The 18653-nt window shown below is 50.0% G+C and overlaps 6 protein-coding genes across 6 annotated transcripts; 2 read left to right on the top strand and 4 right to left on the bottom strand.

The window, feature by feature from the left end:
* Positions 1-94: 94 nt before the first annotated feature.
* J4E82_008725 (uncharacterized protein) lies at positions 95-430 on the bottom strand (the record flags this gene model as incomplete). Its single annotated transcript, XM_051734956.1, has 2 exons — positions 95-351; positions 427-430. The coding sequence occupies 2 exons, from the start codon at positions 428-430 to the stop codon at positions 95-97; spliced, it is 261 nt and encodes an 86-aa protein (XP_051585325.1).
* A 1974-nt stretch (positions 431-2404) lies between these two features.
* J4E82_008724 (uncharacterized protein) lies at positions 2405-3118 on the top strand (the record flags this gene model as incomplete). The annotated part of the gene is made up of 1 exon (XM_051734955.1): positions 2405-3118. The coding sequence occupies one exon, from the start codon at positions 2405-2407 to the stop codon at positions 3116-3118; it is 714 nt and encodes a 237-aa protein (XP_051585324.1).
* A 1334-nt stretch (positions 3119-4452) lies between these two features.
* Positions 4453-5376, bottom strand: UBC8 (Ubiquitin-conjugating enzyme E2 8; the record flags this gene model as incomplete). Its single annotated transcript, XM_051734954.1, has 5 exons — positions 4453-4592; positions 4642-4823; positions 4880-4994; positions 5043-5080; positions 5372-5376. The coding sequence occupies 5 exons, from the start codon at positions 5374-5376 to the stop codon at positions 4453-4455; spliced, it is 480 nt and encodes a 159-aa protein (XP_051585323.1).
* A 1356-nt stretch (positions 5377-6732) lies between these two features.
* Positions 6733-7922, top strand: J4E82_008722 (uncharacterized protein; the record flags this gene model as incomplete). The annotated part of the gene is made up of 3 exons (XM_051734953.1): positions 6733-7140; positions 7227-7745; positions 7809-7922. 3 exons carry the CDS (start codon positions 6733-6735, stop codon positions 7920-7922), a joined length of 1041 nt encoding a protein of 346 aa, XP_051585322.1.
* A 4689-nt stretch (positions 7923-12611) lies between these two features.
* On the bottom strand, positions 12612-14455 carry J4E82_008721 (uncharacterized protein; the record flags this gene model as incomplete). Its single annotated transcript, XM_051734952.1, has 3 exons — positions 12612-13383; positions 13441-13876; positions 13930-14455. 3 exons carry the CDS (start codon positions 14453-14455, stop codon positions 12612-12614), a joined length of 1734 nt encoding a protein of 577 aa, XP_051585321.1.
* Positions 14456-15191: 736 nt separating this feature from the next.
* J4E82_008720 (uncharacterized protein) lies at positions 15192-18559 on the bottom strand (the record flags this gene model as incomplete). The annotated part of the gene is made up of 6 exons (XM_051734951.1): positions 15192-15325; positions 15389-15539; positions 15722-16724; positions 16787-17500; positions 17564-18370; positions 18483-18559. The coding sequence occupies 6 exons, from the start codon at positions 18557-18559 to the stop codon at positions 15192-15194; spliced, it is 2886 nt and encodes a 961-aa protein (XP_051585320.1).
* Positions 18560-18653: the final 94 nt, after the last annotated feature.

Raw genomic sequence — 18653 nt, 5'->3', positions numbered from 1 at the left:
GCTTGGCGGGAGGCCACATCACGTGATCAGCGCCCCGCGTTGATCATTACCTTCTGACGTGGTCGCCGGCTGGCGTTCTGTGCCGACTCCTTCATCAAGGGTGGAGTTCCTTTTGTTGCTTGTAACAGACTTCTTGAATCACAGCTGCTTCGATCTCTGGATGGCAAGCTAAATTCCACACTGTGTAGAGGGCCGAAAGTGCGGTGGTATCTGTGCCGGCTACAAGATACACTATAGCCTCGCGTTCCAGTTGACTAGTAGTCATGCTTCCATCTTCAACGGCATCGTACGCTTTCGTTAGGAGTGTAGGCTTGACATTTTCCTCTCCGGTTTTCAGAAGATTCCAATATCCTATTGTTGGAATTATGATTAGCGGGTGTTCCAATCAACACATATAGGATCCGGAGATCCCACGGTTTGACTTACTCATGATGGATTCTTTCGAGTAATCAGCGATTCGCTCCCTTGAGCGCTGAACTTCTTTCGACCCAAATGGGAGATAATACAGTATGTTCATCAGGAGGGGGAATTCTGCCCTAAGCATGCCTCTCACAGGGACCTCCTCAAAGTCCTTGACGTACTGGGTTTTCTGTCATATATGATTAGCCTGATCTAGGATGGCGCAGAGATTGGCAAACAAACAATTCCAGTCTCAAGCATGCGGAAAGACTCCCCAAAAGACGACTGTCCAACAACATCAGTTGCCTAGATTGTGATTAGCGCCCAGATATGAGTAGCTACAAGGCGCTTGGTACACTCACCATGAACGTGAACCACTTGTAAATATCGCTGTGCCCGTGTTCCTTTATATCTCCGGCTATCCTCTCGATAGCTAGTCTTACAGTCTTGGCGATGTATGGCTCCAAATTTTTAATCCATTTCTCAGAGAAGTTGTACGCCACTAATCTGCGAAAGTTTGCGTGGATGTGTGGATCCGTTACCGTGAACAGATTTGGTTCCTTGGTCTCCCCGGTGAAGAAACTGTACCATGAAGATTTCATGAATGGGCTGCCAACCCTGTAAATGGATTTGGCAGCGGCTATATCAGCTACCGAGACTCCATAGGGAGATATGCGGATGATGGGACCTAATATTTTCAGCTTGGTACGCTAAAATATAAAGAATCGCGATATCACTGACCGTAACGTTCGTGAAGTGCTTGGATATATTGGCCCCTGTATCCTCGCAGCGTTGCATGCCTATACCATCAGATATGTGATCAAAAAAAGCCATAGGGTTACCATAATGAAGTTTATGAGAACTTACTTCAACCGTAGATTTGTCCATCGGCTGATTCTGGGGCCCGGCAGGTCAGCAAGTCGATTGGTTAGTCCACTGTACAGGAACCACTGCGGTTTCGTTAGTCTGAGCAAATATAGATGCAGAGAGAACACACAGTAATGAAAGGTAGAAGCACTATCAGAGTTCTAGAGAAAACTGAGAGAGGACGTGTAGACTGCAACGATATCGCATGCTCTTGGTAGAAGAATGAGGAGATCAAAGATTTGTTCGAGTTTTGCGACGACAGTTAGAGAGTTGGTAGATACTGCGTTCGAGATATGGTTCCGGTGTTGCACTAAAACATAGTGCTCTTCAGGATACTCTTATAGATCTGTCGGGTCAGTAAGTCTTCAAGAGTCGGCCTTGGTGTAGGTCATGATGTCACACTGTAGCGTATACCGCTGCGACGAACTAGTTGTGGATCGATCTTGCAACGTCACTCTGCTCCACACCTTGCGAGAATGATCCTGGATTGGGTCATTTAATCAATCCTCGATATAGTTTGTGTATCAATTCCCTGATTCATTAGTCCTATTGTACAATTGTTGGAGAGTAACGGGCTAAGTGATTCCTTTGGCAGACTTACATAGTTACGCAGGCGAGATATGGAAGTCAGATTGAATCCTTCTCTTTCAACATCCGCCTGCATTAGGACCTCGTTTTGTTAGATTGTTGAACGTTTGCATCCATACGCTTTGGCGTTGAGCTCAGTCAGACATGTGATTGGTCGCCACTGGTGAGTAGTCCTCGATATTGATCTGCACTATTCGCAGAAACGCGGACACCGGACCCCGAGAACTCCACAATTTCAAAGTAGAAGCACGGTCTACTGGGATTGGCCTCCACATACCGGCAGAACATCTATCCATCGTCACGCATGGACCTGAGGGCCAAGTCCGGAGAAATTGCTTGGAGTTTTGCACTCGATCATACCTTACGGCCGCAAGGCCTTGGCTCACAAGCATCACATCTCTCGCCGTAACTTGTTAGCGTGATCAAGATGTTTTATATGAACTCTCGAAGTCATTGTAAGAATCAATCTCTATAGTCACACTTGAGGCATCAGTCCATTCATTACACACGCCTACCTGATCTGCACGTGGATCACTTTAGAAGCACCAACATGGCCGCAGAAGAAATATCCCCAGATTTCCCGTTTAAGAAGAAACGTGTCAATACTCTCGATTCCTTCATGGCTTATGTCGACACCGGTCATCCCAGTACAGCTGCAACGACAACCGTTGTCTTCGTGCACGGAAATCCAACGTCATCTTATCTTTGGCGCAATGTTATTCCGCATGTATCACCCGTTGCCCGTTGCGTCGCGCCTGATCTTGTAGGCTTTGGAGATTCGGGAAAGATGCCTTCAGGCGGGTACTACATTAAAGAGCATATTGAGTATTTTGCAGCGTTTATGGAAGCTATAGTACCAGCGAACGAAAAGGTGGTGTTCGTTATACACGACTGGGGCTCTGGTTTGGGGTTCGACTGGGCACGAAAGAATGAGGAACGGATGGCTGGATTGGTTTGCATGGAGTTTATTCACATGATGGTGACTACGGAGGACTTCGTAGGCTGGGAGAGGAATCTGACTAAGATGCGCGATCCCGAAACTGGGCACCAGTGTGTCATTGAAGAGAATTACTTCGTTGAAGTTATTCTTAGGGAAGAAGGTACTTCAAAGGGATCTCTTCCTGACGCGGTAATGGAACACTATCGTAGGCCGTTTGCACATCCGGCTGACCGCGAACCCCAATGGCGGATGCCTAACGAGATTCCACTTGAGGGTCGTGCTCCAGAAGTCGGCGAGATTCTTTATAAAGCTTGGAACTGGTGAGTTGTGACTGTACGAAATGGCATGTGAGACATATACTGACTTCGCATCTTCATATCGGTAGGTTGAAGGAGGGCAATAACCAAGTTCCAAAACTATTATTCTCAGTAAACCCAGGTATGTTGTTGCCGCCTCACAAGGTTAAGGACGTTGCCGAGTGGATGGGCAACCCCCCAGTTGTTAGGCTCGGAAACTCTGGTCATTTTCCACAAGAAGAGTATCCTCATCGCATCGGTGAGGAAACTAGAAGGTTTGTCGACAACCTTCTGGTAGGGAAATAAGTTGGTAGAACACCACATACAGCAGCAGGTATACAGCCTATACCTTGCTCTCTCTCACTGCTTTCGTTCCGGCCATAACACAAGTACTGTGTCTGTTGGTGTATGAAAACCTGTAACAAGCATTGTCATAGCCTGCATTACGGATCACATAAGCTTGTATCAGTTCGCTGTCTTCAAAGTCGAAGTGCGCAACAAAGCTATACACTGCAGATGTTTCTTTCCAACGAGCTGGTAGGAACCGATGAACGTGTCCTCATGCGATCTTCACCACCAGTGGCACTGGTAAAGGCGAATTTACGTCACACATGACAAGGGGGAAAGTCGGAACAATAGTGGTAGTGACGCCGATACGGCCGTACGGCTCGCGAGATCTACATACACACAACAGCGTCCAATCGCACTATCTTGTTAGTAGACTTGCGCTTTGTTTTTAATCTTTCAAGATGTTCTGTTATGAAAATTTAATGATAGAAGATTATTGCTTTAGATACGCTATACATTTCGTAGTTTCTTAGAGATATATCGTAAGGTAGACTTTGCGCATAGAAGAGCAGATCAGTAACTAGTTCGATATTTGTAGCAGTTGCAATGTATCAACCAGGGCTTCGTGTTTTTGTTGATGTTGTTGCTGTGATGGTATGGTTCGATTGCTGTTTCTTGGCTGTCGATATCGAGCGAAAATACACGAAGTTAGAACCGAGTTTATGCAAGCGAAGAATATGGCCGCAAATAATGAAACGATAAGGTACTTGACATGACATACACTAATTCAGACATTGGCACAGAAATGTAGATTCGATAAGCTTTCCAATCATTCCGTCTACAAAGGCCAAGGACGATGGAAGCGTAATAGCATATTCTCTAACCCCTCTCATGTTGTTCGAAAGTAATCAACGAAAACGCCAACAGAAAAGTCTCATCCTATACCCAAACAGTGAAGCAGCCGAATACCAGGGGAATAAGTAGCAACGTACCCTATGTGCGCCATATCGCCAGCCATGGAGGCAGAGTGAAGAAGAAGGGCCGTAGACAGTACGAAGGAAGACTGATAGGATCTCAGATATCCTCCATGTTCCCCGCCGCCTCATCCTCATCACCCGACTCATAACTACCAACCGAACTCATCTCATCGTCATCGCCATCGTCTTTGTCGGAGTCTTCAGCGGTATCCTTGTTGGCGTACTTTTGAACGTATTCTGTCTAATCTTAGTCCAACTTTACTCCCAGCACCTTTATACTACGTACCCTTGACCTTGGCATCGTAGCTTTTCGGTTCTCGCATCAACAGCGCCGCAGCTTCTCCGTTGAGGGGATCGGTTGGGTTGGGGTACCGCAGGAGTTGGGGAAGGAAGACTTCGAAGATGTTGATCATGTCGTACATTGGTGACCAGGTCTGGTTGATGACATCGAGGCAGACGGAGCCGGAGCTGTGTATGTAAGCAGGGATTTGGTGACGTGGTGGAAAGGAGTGGGTGAGTCGTACAGTTCATCGATGTTGGGATGGAAGATGCGGTTAACAAATCCGATGCTGGGACTCTTGTAGGGGTATTGGTCAGGGAGCTCGACGTGGATCTTCCAGAGGCCACCTTCGAATGGCGCTATGTTACATTAGCAAATTGTTGGTTGCGTGAAATTTTCTGGCTTACTCTCTACCGGGCCCTTGAACCTGACGTAGAACTCCTGCCTGTGGTGTGTTAGCATCTTTCCAGTGGGTGCGTATCCGGATGGTAGAGATAGCTAACACTGCAGTCTGTTAGCTATGTATCTGGCAGAAATCGGCGCAATGCTACTCACTGTTGTCGTTGACGAGCGTTACCTCGTAGTCACTCATGAGCCTGCGTTTCATCAGCTACCAGCTCTGAGGTTTGCCATAGGGGCGCCAGGCGCGTGAGGCAAAGGAGCGAGGAAACCGATTGACATACATCCTGTTCTGTTGTTAGCACTCTATATTCCAGCCTGACAATGCGCAACCTACTTCATGACCTGTATAGTTCAACAGAAGACCTCTGTTAGCTCTTGTTCCTTCTCATCTATCGCCGGGGTAAAGGTCTCCACATACATCCGTCTCGATACGTCTCTTTGGCGAACTCATCTTGACGCGGTTGCTACAGCACTATAAAAGTGTGTTGTTCTTATCGAGAAGCTGCGCTTCCTTCTGGGGGTATTGGAGATCTTTATGGTAGTCCGTCGCTCGTGGCGGGAGCTCTCGTGAGGTCGGCGGCGGGGGTTATCGATAGCGGATGAGGGGCGCGTTCGCTGGCAAGCTACGAGTGGTTTGTTGGCAAGGTATGGCTGTCCGTAGCCTTTGATTCGTGTCGTGTTCGACAGTTGTGTGTTGCTGTCTTTTGTTTGGCTAGGATGTGTTGAGGGGAGCAAGTGGGAGTGATGGTGGAGGTAGTCGTGATCACGAGCGTCGAGAGCCGGCATGTCACGCTTGCGCACGTCTCCCCGGCCAGTCATCGCCGAGAACATGACGCGCCATCGCTGTGATACACCTTCTCTAGCATTCACAGAGGCTTCTTCTTAACAACTCATCGTCCCATCTTGAGACCTAATATCACATAATATATCTACGCGTCAACTATCAGTCAGTACAGATGTGATGAAACCAGAGGCTGCATCACCAGGTACCACAAACCGTTAGCCATATCAAGGGTCCAGATCGACAAGCTGATACTCCAAAGACAGTCTACGACTAAACATGACGCGAACCTAGCGCCAAGTGTGCTATGCTCGGTTGCGACTGAGCAAGTGCCTGGGAGTTTTCGGAATCTAGGGCTTCAACCAGCCTCATGACATCAATGAGAGATGCTCGCAACAGATAGCTTAGAACGGCGATCCGCCAGCAAGACCAAACCTATCACCACAGGACTTGGAGAAAGATATGAGATCATCCTCGTCGATGCGCGTTCATGTTTGAATGTGCTGCAGCCGGCACAACAGACGTCCAATCACTGTGGAGCAATGCCGCAGCTTCCCCGAGATCCTGCCTGAGTCCTTCACCGCTGGTCCGAACGATACGTTGTACATGCTAACTGTTTCGCTGGAGAACAGAGACAAGAAATAAAAAGACAAGACATATGCGCCATGACACTTGAATACTAATGACTGAAGGCGGGGTGTACCGAGCACTCGACTGACCCTCGGTTCTTCCAAAACTCCAAGGTTAGGTATACAATCTTCAGCGCAGCTTTCTGCACATGTTGCTTAAAAGCAATCCCCCTCCCGCCCTAAAGCTATGGCTTACGAACACATCTCCGCGTCGTCTCCAGGGGCTGTGAAAATCTTTCTCACTCCAAAAATCCTCTCCACCACCGCACTTGCGACACTGCCGCCATGTCGCGTGCCCTCGTAAACGTGCTGCGAACATGCCCGCGATATACTGCTGCAGCACCACGTGTATACCAACCATCCACGTCGTCGATACCGCGAACCACTTTGACCTGCGCACAGCGGCGATGGAGTTCGCATTCACCGCTGGGCTCTGCGCCAGCAAACGCCCGTAAACCCGTCACCATCAACACGCTTCAGAGTCTCTACCGCAAAGGCGAGCCTATAACCATGATCACCGCGCATGACTTTCCCAGCGCTCATGTCGCCGACCATGCTGGCATGGACATGATACTAGTTGGCGACAGTCTAGCCATGGTCGCACTTGGCATGGAAGACACGAGCGAAGTATTAATGGAAGAGATGCTGCTGCACTGCAAGTCCGTGGCGCGCGCGACGAAAGGCGCTTTCACTGTATGTCCATAATTATCTCTCCATACCCCCTTACTCACGACTACCTCCAAGTCATGTCCACTTGCTGATGCTGAATGTTTGAATAGGTCGGCGACCTTCCCATGGGAACCTATGAGATCTCTCCCGCCCAAGCCCTCGAATCTGCTATCCGTATGATAAAGATCGGCCGCATGAAAGCCATAAAACTAGAAGGTGGCGCCGAAATGGCACCCACCATCTCCAAGATAACATCCGCCGGCATCCCTGTCCTCGCGCACATCGGTCTCACACCACAGCGCCAAAACGCCCTCGGCGGTTTCCGTGTGCAGGGCAAATCCACACACAGCGCTCTGAAGCTCCTCGACGATGCACTCGCCGTGCAGCAAGCCGGAGCGTTCGCGGTGGTCCTGGAGGCTGTGCCTGCACAAGTCGCTGCGTTGGTGACGAGGGAGTTGCGGATCCCGACGATTGGGATTGGGGCCGGGAATGGGTGCTCAGGGCAGGTGCTTGTGCAGGTCGACATGTTGGGAAATTTCCCGCCGGGAAGGTTCTTGCCCAAGTTTGTGAAGCAGTATGGTAACGTGTGGGAGGAGGCGCATAAGGCGATAAGTCAGTACAAGGATGAGGTAAGTTGCAAATGCACCGATACTTGTGAAATGTGCACTGACTCTTTATCTCCATTTTTATAGGTTAAGAGTAGGAGTTATCCTGCTGAGCAGCATACGTACCCGATGGATCAGAAAGCGTTTGAGGAGTTTCGAGACCTAGTCGACGAGGAGAAGGAGAAGTCGGATCTGTTATAGTAGCGTCGCTGATTCATGTGCTCACATTATAGACTCCTATTCCATTAGAAGATGATACAAACTTTGCGCGATACATCAAAGATCATCACACCTGCTTGCACGCTCTGTTCTTTTGATACTCCTCCCATAACCCTTCCGGCGTCCGTTCCTTTTCAACAGCCTTAACGCCCAACACCCACCCCACCGCCCTCGCGAATCCCACCACAATCATGATAATGCACCATTCCACCGCCCCCTCAATCTGTCGATTCCATCTCCGAATCCACGGCCAATCCGTCTCCCCACCCAGCACACCCCTCAACCCAACAACAACAGGCCAGTTATCCAGTTCATAAAAGATAGTAAACAGTTGGAAAGACACCCACCATCCACCTAACATCCACCTCGCTGCCATCTTCCCCCTCCCCTCCAGACGCGCATCCAGCGGCGTCAAAACAACAGCATTTAGATTCCAGAAGAAAAGCGGTTTGGTTAAATCCACCGGCTCTGTCCACTCCTCCACCACAACTTCGTCGTCAATGTCTTCTGGGTAACGCGGTACGACGCACGTTATTCTCTTACGTGACAGGGACTCACGTGCTCTGCCCCAGTTATGTCTCGCGTACTTGTTTACTTTGACTTGTAAGCCAGGTGTTGCGTTTACTGCAGTCTTATCCCCGTATATGGCTACGCTGCCGCCTGCTTTTGCGCTTAGGATCTGGGTCTCGCCGTCAAGGTAGATGAAGATGGCGCCGCGGAGGAGACGCAAATATTCGGTGTGCGTGGTGTGGAAGTGTAGTCCTGATGTCCATGTAGAGTGGCGGGGGAGAGAGATTGTGGTTTTGTATGGCGATGGCGTGGGTGAAGAAGGGAGGGGAAGGGAGGGTGGAGAGATGGGGATGTGGTATACGACTGCTTCGCGACCTTGGCGGATGATGGGTTGGATTCCTGAGGGTTGGGGGTCTAGGATTTGGGGCGAGGGAAGGGGAGCGCGGTTTGGTTTACGGGCAGATCTTTTGGCGCGCTTCTGCATCTTGGATGTGGGGTGTAGAGTGTACGATATTGCGAGCTGAATTCGACAGTTGAATAACTGAGAAGAGCTGCAGGTAAGAAGTAAAGATTATTCGTGAAGCATACAGTGGTTTTCTATAGAATGGGTAAAGTTGACGCTTTGTAAGGAACCTAGCCACGTTACAGAATAATGATACGACCGGTTCTTTGTGTTGTTGTGAATTCTGGTTGCCTAAGCATACCCAGTACTGTCAGCACATGACGGCTGATGTCGCTCATAAACCGGCGGAAAAGGTCCGCTTTTGTAAGCTTACTTAGGAATGTCGTACACCACCTTACCCTGTACTAGGCAAACAACAGCTGGAGAAATATCCACCAACGATCTACCATCTTATTCTCCGTTCGTAGAATCTTGTGTAGTCTCTATCTCCAGTACTTGCGATCTCGTATGCCTTTGCCTTCGTGCTTTGCCTTTTGCTACTGTAGCAAAGATGCTTTGGCCATGATCTCTTAGACAATAGTGACATCAGTAACTACATAATCATCGCCCCAGCTTGACCTAAGCTCATCATGTTCGGCTGACCCATATCCGAGCCAAGCGTCGCCTACGAAGATCATGAAGACCCCTATCCGTTCAAAAAGGCCATCTACACGCTTCGTAAGCACTAGACCACTGGATTCGTAGTCGAGGTCTACGTGTTTTGACAAGCCAAGAAACCAGATTCCCGTTGACTCGATATGTGGAGCTGCTCCGCAACGTCGTGTGATAAGCGCGTCGGCGTGACGCCGAGATTCCCTGTCAAAGAAGATTTCTCCAAAGGAGAATCTGCTGTAACGACCACCCAGTGCCAGCATCTCCTTGACTTGTCTGTCACTAAGCAATTTCAGTGGTGCACGGATCCTGAGTTCTCCACCATTGACAGACCCAAACGGTGCAAGGGCTGATACTGGATTAGCCTTGCAATCAATGATTTTCACCCTGTCTGAATCGAGTTCATACCACTCGCTGTACTTCCAGATCGTGCACTCATGAGTAGATGCCCAGGTCCAAGTAGGGGTATCATATTTGAGATCCCGGTTCCCGGTGTCGTTCGACGGCTCTTCCAATTGTTTGTAGACAGACCACTGCAAGTCCCTTATCAAATTCGACATCCAAAGCCCGGCGACATAGACGTCACCACTCAGATCGTGAAACTCAGACGCAATTCCACCAATGGCAGGAAGTCTGTCGTCTGGATTCGATAGACTTCCCATCGTATACTCCCTCACTGCCGTCCACCAAACTGTGGATAAATTCGCAAGGTGTTTGGGAAATTTACGTTTCCTTTCTGAGTGCAGGCATAAAAGCCGGCCCATATGGCTTGTCCTTTCAGATAGTGCTGTTTTTTCATCCAGAAATACCGGATCCGTTGCACCCGATTCTTTTCTTGCTAGCATATCATCGGACAAATGGCGACTTGGGCAGCGCCACTCTATGGAATCATCGAAAAAACTAATCACGCGACGGGATAGTAACTGCTCTTGGTAACTCCATGCTCTTTTGTCGATTGGTGTATTTTCATGTCCAATTTGGGTCCTGGTAAGATAGAGTAGTACAGATCCAATGGCTCCATTCAGGCAGTTCATTGGCAGTTTGATGGAAATCCGGAGTAGCCCAGCCCTCATCTCTTGCACACCCAAGAATCCGTCGTCGCAAGATTCGGCTCTCGCAGCGGCGATTGTAAAGATCGCATTCTTGTATATGTTGGCCATTCTAGCCATTTCGCGATCCTTGTCTTCGTTGCAGTCTTGGATAATACAAAGAGAGTCGATCCAGATGTATTGGATCCCAAGAGCACGAGTAAGGAGTATGGCGTCTCGAAGTGATTTCGGCAGTCGTTCCACTGGTAAGGCACGCATGTATCGTTTTATCCTGTTCTTTTCGGTCTGATGTGTCTGAAAGCCACCCCAACAGTAGGTAAGAGCTGTGTATCCAGCTATATTTCCGTTACCTGAATAAAGTCTCGGCGGATCCTGCCCATCGTCCGTGCCAACATAAACCACACGCGTAGGAAGTTTCGTCCTAACTGGCATCATATTTGGACAGTGGCGATATTTATGCTGACGACTTGCACAATCACCCAGCCAGCGTTTAAGTAACAATAGGTTTTGAGGCGACAAAGGGTCAGCATCCGGTAGACAAGAAGTTATAGTAACCGCAGGATCATCTATCGAAGAGCTCTTAGTATCTGATAGAGTAAGTAAGGGTAAACCTACTATGAGCGGTCCCAACAGCGAGATACAAGGGATCTATATCTTCATTCTCACTTTCTTCGACGAGTGAGACTAATCGTACGCTACCTGGATCGTTTTTATCAATTCGCCGAAAGCCCAAGTCTATTGGCTTGTCCGACCCATAGTCTGTCTCGAAACCTGCATTCAGATATTCCATGAGATAAATGGCGAACTTGCATCCTCGTATGGCAATAACTTCCAACTCTCCATATCGCCCTTGGAATATCGGGACTCTCTGCCCGTCGAGAAGTTGACGCACAGAATCTGCAGATTCGAGAACGGAACAAAGCCCGTTACAATAGTCGCAACCTTGGAAAGGAGTCCAATCAAACGGCTTTCGATCATTGAGACTGTAGTGTGGCACTTCGTTCACCCATTCCACTAGCCTTTCACTGTCAGGATTGTCATGCAGAGGCATGAGAACTCTGCCTCCCATGCTGGCGCACACCTGGACCATAACGGCCCGTTTCCCTAGGGCACTGGGCGAGGGGTGGAGAAAGAACGAAACGATAATAGGCGGAAGAAGAGAGGTAGATTTGCAGTAGTGCGTTTTGGAGGCGGGCCTGCTTGTCGCAATCAGCTTTATACCGCGTATTCTCGCGGTGTGGCTGAGGGCTTGACCGGTGAGCAGCTTCTACCCCATTAGGTAAAACCCCAGTCTTCGCGTGTGCGCAAGCTGCAGCGAGAATGCACGTTGCGCCCTCAGGTTTCTTGGATGCCTGATTTTCATGGCAACGGTCATTGGTCTATGCTTTGATAATACTTGTATCTACAGGTTGCAGCTTTGCCACTTCGCACAGCCCTTGTAATCACGGTATATAGCTGCGGCTAATAAGGATGCAGCTTTGACTGTCCATTCCGAACGTCCGCTCCAGCTCACACATCCTGAGCCAAATAGCCTTGCTTCGCAGTGCAACCAAACACTTCACGGCCGACTTTTCAAATAGTTTCCAAGCTAAGTAGATGCGTATCTGTAATTACAAATGTGACAAAGACTCAACCATATTTTAATTTTGTAGTTGAATTGCGTTCCTACATACATAATGCGAATACATCGCTACGTAAACGCCATTGTGTTGCCAATCCCGTCCATATCGTATCCAATCCCTCTTCGCCTTACAAAAAAATATCAAGGCAACAATGCCTGTACATGAGTCCCATCCAATACGCCCAGCATCTCGTTCGACGCCATCATGTGTGTGTGTCTGGAGTAAGCACCCCACTCCTCCTTTGTCTAACCATTTCGCCATGCTAGAACGATCAGAAGAAGTAGCAGCAGTAGCCAAGCTCAAGTTTCGCTGTGCAGAAGTAGAAGAAAAAAAACGCCGCCAGATGGAGAGAGAGAGAATGAACAAATGAGGAGGAGAGTGTGCGTAAACCGAAATAAGAATAACCTCACGAAAACACCAAAGAAATGTTTTCTTCTCACTCGCTCTCCTCACCATCTTCAATCTCCTCCTTACCCCCAGCAGTAATAGCAATGCGTTTCTTCGGCTCCCCCCACATCTGCTGCCTAACCTTCTTCTTCTGATCATCCCTCAGCGTCTTAAGAAAGCTATACGTGCCCGTGAGATCACTAAGCTGCTGATCGATTCCAAAGCTATTACTCTGCGCCGCGCGAATCAACGGACTAATCAAATTCTTCCTGGCTTTATCCAACTGATCCCTCACCGAATGTATAATTTGAATGTGAACTTTGAGTTCCGACTTGTTAATCAATGTCGACGCCCGGACATCTTTCAGCAGCTTGAGGTTTTTTTCGTACTTTTTAATCTTCATCTTGTTGTTGATGGTTTGTCGCCACATGCTGGCTAGGAACTCGTCTTTGCGATTGGCAAGACTGTCTTCTTCCTTGGCAACGGAGCGATGCAGGTTGTGGAATTGGCGGTCTACGGATTCAAAGAGCTGGAAAAGCACGTCTGCGCGCGCAAGTTCGTTGGCAATGTTTTCTTCAAGCGTAGACAACAGGTAGTCAAATGTCCGTTGTAGAGTGGCTTTGCTCCGCTGTTGAGTGGTGTGGCCCAGGATATCGTTTACAACATGACCAATAGCTGTTGGGGACCCGTCGTTGCGTTCTAGAAGACCGATTTTACTTAGGCCGCCATGCACGTTATCGATGACGGTGTCGATCATGCCTATTTTAGGGCCTTGGATGCTTTGCAATTCGCGCTTTGCCCATTCCATGGTTATGAGGATGCTGCGATGCGAGAACAGATCAGTAGGTGTGATGAGGTCAAGACAGATGTATACCTACGAGTCCATATCGCCATCTACATTGGTGAAGAAACTGGTAATCTTTTCTGATAGGATTTTGAGGCTATCGCCCAAGTCGTCGAGCTGGTCGATGATGACAGACGACGCCGACATGTTTGTCGCGCGCACGCTCTCCCCCAGGTCTTGGACTGCGATACTAGCATCAGCCAACTCGCGCGACCGGGGGATAACACTTTCCGAAGCATAAAGCAGCGGCTCGAATTGCTTGGCCATGTTGGCGACATTCGCGACATCCGGAATGAGACTAGCTTGCCAGGGCTGCAGCAAGAGATAAGATAAGAAGACGGTCGCGACCGTGAAGATGACGTTTGCGCGCGACCTCGTAAAGATGTGAAGGCCAGACGCGACGGTAGATATGGTGTCTTCAATGGGCGCAGTGCGGAACTTGGCTTCTCCTCTGTAAGCAAAGCGCATGACTATGGCTGTTAGATTGCACAGCGCGCGCGCGGAGGGAACAGCGACTACTTACACCCCTCTACTGGCCCCTCATCGTGTTGCGACACGGTTGATTCAGTTCCGTGCAATGCGCCCGCGCTCGCCTGAGGGTCTTCGCATGGGCTCTGCAGGCGCGACGCAATGTTGTTGGACATGTATCGCTGTTCCTCCTCGGGTATGGGTTCTGGGCTTGTGCGCGGCGTCATCTTGTAGGGCGACTCTGGCAGCGGTATGCGCGAAGGCGTCACGTCGCGGTCGGTGCGGTACTCAAAGGGCGACTTGGAGGGGCTGTTGCGCATTGCGCTCTCGCCCAGCAGCGACTTCCTGTACCAGTGGTTGCTCGATTGGGACTTCTGCCAGGCTGGGGGCGCCCATGGGCCGTCCGACTCGGTCTCGGAGTCGACGTCGTCCTGGGGCACGCTCCAGCGCGACGAATGCATGTTGGAGCGGCCGCTGTAGGCCGAGTGCATGCTGCGCTCTGGGTCGAAGGCCTCGAGTGAGGCGCTCAGAGACGGAATGTCGTGCTCGTATATGCTGCCGCGATCCGTCGTGTCCATCATCTTTTGCGCGCAGTCGGTGGTGGTGGAGGAATGGGGACGGGTGCGAACAAGGCTGGTGTTGGTATGCTATGGCGGTATGGTCTCACAGTGTGGGGGGCTCTGCAGGCACATGGGAGTACCCTTGTGACGCGTGAATCGGGGCAGGAACCGTGCAGTGTCGCGGGTGCCTAGCGCTTTGGTCGTGAATGAGTCGGGAGAGAATGCGCTCATGGTGAAGGCGGGCCTCTCTGCTCTCCGTATACCAGCGATAAGCTAATCCATTCGAGGAGCGAGATCAACCGTCCGTGTGCTGTCCAGGGCTGCAGTGGGGTGAAACGGAGTGGCTGGGAGACCTGATGTGGTTGGCTGTCATCGCTCCGGGCTAGTGCGGGGAAAGGCGACCGCGACCCCGTGACGCCCTGCAGCACACTCGCGCCTAGACCCTTGCATGCCCGAGTCGTGACGATAACATTATTGAGCGCCATGCAATAAACTTAAAGTCTGAACGAGTGACTGGAGTTCGACAGCTATGTCTGCCTAATTCTGACCAATACCATGTCTGCAATACCTCTCCGTCTACGCCTACGCAACAAACAAAACCAACGCCAATTCCAACTGGGCAAATGTGGAGACAGCCATGTCGATATAGAAGTGGGGTGGCGGCAAAAAGCAACGCTGCATTGCCTCAGTAAACAGGGAATGCAAGAGAACAAGTAATACAGCTCGCTCCTTGCTTGCCGCATACCTCAGTTCCCCCTTAGAGGTAGTACATCGTCTCGCTTAGTGCCGGATTTACATCTCGCGACCAAGCACTCTCACTCAACGCCGCACCAGGGCCTTTGAGTACGCTGTTTAGATACGACCGACCGCGTTCGCAAAGGATGTCTGCATCTGAAAGTGGTTTTATCAAGTCAGCCAACGATTCTCACAAGCAGTTTGTACAGAGACACTTACAGTATGCTGGAGGGCATATGCTGACAGATCGAGTGGCGCGAGCGAAGGTATAGCACAGGTTGTTTGTCAGGGTTTGGAGCTGATCGGCTCCGAACTTGTTTTCGTCTTTGAGCACGACGTAGCGTGCTGGTCGCGAAGTGCCTTGTAGTCCCTATCACGATATCAGTACAAGCGATCATGTTGCTTCTTATAGAGAGAGGTGAGTGTTGAAGACGGTCTTCGAGCTGCATATGGCGGTGGTAGAGTCTTGGATGCTTTCTCCGGTTTCTCGTGCTTTTGATGATGTAGGTGACAGAGAGAGCAACATACTATCATAAATTAGCTGTATGTCACAGTGCGCGGATTGGCTTCCTTACCCTGATGCGCAAGCAGGAAGAAGTCGAACAACTTCTCGCCAGTAACACCCCGATCAACAACAGTACCCGGCTTCGGGTTGCCTGTGGTCCCGTCTGTATCCTCCATCTTTGTCGGGTAGAAACGCGTATGATGCCGCTTACCGACCATAACTATGGAGAGCTTCGGGTGCTTTGCCCTGGCGCCGTACAGTCTGTCGAATGCCTTGCTGAACGATTCACCTTCAGTCTCGACGACTTGCTGGTACTGGCCTTCACCCACTCCGTCGCGGTAGACGATAACCTTGTTTGGGAGACGGTCTTGGTTGCGCTTCTGCCATAACCGGAGACGTTCGATGATCATCTCCTCCAGGTCCGTGACCATCTCTTTGTAACCCTGTTGGCGACGCATGCTCGCGGGGTATTGCGAGAACATTGCATCGATCGAAGCCACTACACCAGCGATACTTGGTGCGGTTTCCGAACTTCCAGGAGATGGATGCGTCACGTCGATGCCGAAGATGATGGTTTGCGTGTCCAGTGGTGTCATCCTCTTGATATCAACCACGTGGTTGACGCCACCGAGCTTCTGGTTGACCTTCATTGCGACGTTTGCGTAGATTTGTTCTGACTTCTTGTCGAATTTTTTGCCAACGCAGCAGACACTCGGTATTCCGTACGTCAAGTCAAACAGAGACTTGAGTGTGTCGTAAAGTGTAATGTTGTCGCTGGGCAGCAGGACCAACAAGAAGGTTGGTTTTTTAGGCAATTGAGTCCTCAGCCCAGTCTCAACCAATGATCGAATAGTATCCACAAATTCTGGATGGCGTTTTGCGTCCTCCAGGATTCCTGGTGCAATGTTGATGATGCATGGTTTTTGAGGCTCGATGAGATTCAGACCGTACTTGTTGAGCTCCTCCCGGAACTTGTGCAGATCGGCCTTGAGGCCCTCGATCCCGCCTGGAATGGTATCATATCTCCCGGAATTGATGACGAGTGTAGACCTAGAGGTTGGTGTCTATGTCAGCTCTTGTCTTGCATCCACTTCAGGTCCAGGTAAGCTTACCATTCACCCAGCTTCTTCACGACGCGGAATGGCGAAAGACCCAGTTCTGAGACCTTCAAGTTCCATGTCCCGTTGTTCGGGGTCCGGTTCTTCAAACCTTTATACATCACAGTTGGAGGCATCAGAATCCGGCCAGGTACAGTGATCATTCTAGGGTCGACCTTGACGCCGAATCCCTTCAAGTTCGTATTCTCACCATTTACCACTGGATTGATCATGGTAACTGTCAAGCCATTGCCAGTGATTGACTCGGCGTTTGCATGTGGCCTGCGGGCAGCAAATGTGATCATTCTGGCCGTTTGTTCAGATGTGAGCAGACCTCGTTTTAGCTGACCAGGCAGGATCTTGCACAGCTCAGCTGGTATCCAAATCGGGTCCTTGGGTATTCCAGCATTGGCCAAAGGTGCTCGGGGATAGTGGAGTCTTATGTTGTGCTCTTCCAGGAAGTGCTGCTGGACTGTAGGGTGAGTGACTGTTCCATTGGTGTGTGTTTTGGGGAAGGTAACATTCGTTGCGTTCTTTCCATAAGGGGCAACGATTACGGTGCGCACTTGACGTTTGGTTCCTTTATTCTCTTTGTTTTTGCTACTGTCGTCGGGCAGATAGTTCGTCTCGACTCTGATGGGGCCGAAGAATTTCGTAACCTGTATATGATGCTGTTCGCTAAGTGGTGGGTAACTTCCACAGACCTCGCTCATCATTTCAATAAGGGGTCTTAGTATGGGTGCCAGAGTTAGTGTACAACGCAAACAAAATTCCTGCGTAGAATTAACTCACCCAGGCTTATAACAGGCACCAGTCGCGACGTTGAGGTTGACGAGCAATCTGCTCACGCTTGTACGCACACTGGTGAAGTATCCGCGGTGAGCCTGAAGACCTTCCTTGAGGTCGTGTGACTCCATTTGGGGATGGTCACCGAAAGGGAAGAACTTGTTTCCTGCAGTGGTGATGTTGAGCGCAGTGCTGGGTCCATGTGCCATGATGGTGTTCAAGGCATCAATAGCCTCGAGCTTCAGTGGATAGGTGGATTTAGATCCAGACAAGTCTTGCAAAAGGTCTGCGAGCGAGACAGTGCCGATTGCTTGGACGCGTATGTGATACGTGTTTCGTGTGCGAGCCTCTGTTAGTCTGGCTTCTTCGTTGGGTGTGGGTGAAGGCAAAGGTCCACGGTCCTTGTGGTAGAATTCAACGGTATACTCTTGGCCTTCTTCGGCGAGTGGTATCTTTTGTGCGGACACAAGCTTTTGAGTCCAATCACTGGCAACCTTGAGTGTCGAAAAGGGTGGCATGTCCAGTAGTATCTCTATCACCCGCCTCTTCTTGACTTTCTTGGTCTTCAACTCTGACTCTTCCTCGGACTGAAACGCGAGTGAGTAGCGGTACAGATCTTTGTTCTTGTTTGCGGCTTTCAATTCGAAGTAGTTAGCGTACAGTGCGATAGCCCTTCCCTGCATACCATAGGCAGGCCGGCAGGGCAGTTTGAAATCTGGGGAGCTAGCGGCCATTGCTGATGACAAGCCAGGTTTGACCATTTCGTTCTCTAGCTTGACGACTTGTGGATTGGGTGCGGGGAATTGGCCGTTGCTGTGTGGATGTTAGAAACCTACGTATGTACCTGTATAGAGGCTCCTGTCTGCATAGCTGCGACGTCTACCACAGTGACGCACTATCTGATCGATAGTTTGGTGCGGCTTACCCATAGACCCTGGCCACCTCACGAGCTGGTTTGTAGTGACCTGCACCTCCACCACGTCCATGCCCGCGTCCCGCCATTGTTGATATGTTGTTGAGGTCTGATGTTTTAGACGTCTGAGTGTTGAGCTAGCGACAGCAGAGAATAGTTGATACGTGAGTTGAATAGCTTGTG

Source organism: Alternaria postmessia (genome assembly GCF_024291825.1).
Source record: "Alternaria postmessia strain BMP 2775 chromosome Unknown scaffold_73, whole genome shotgun sequence".
In the NCBI taxonomy this organism is placed as follows: domain Eukaryota; kingdom Fungi; phylum Ascomycota; class Dothideomycetes; order Pleosporales; family Pleosporaceae; genus Alternaria; species Alternaria postmessia.
Note: the sequence above shows the minus strand (reverse complement) of the source record. Positions and strands in the feature narration are given on the sequence as shown.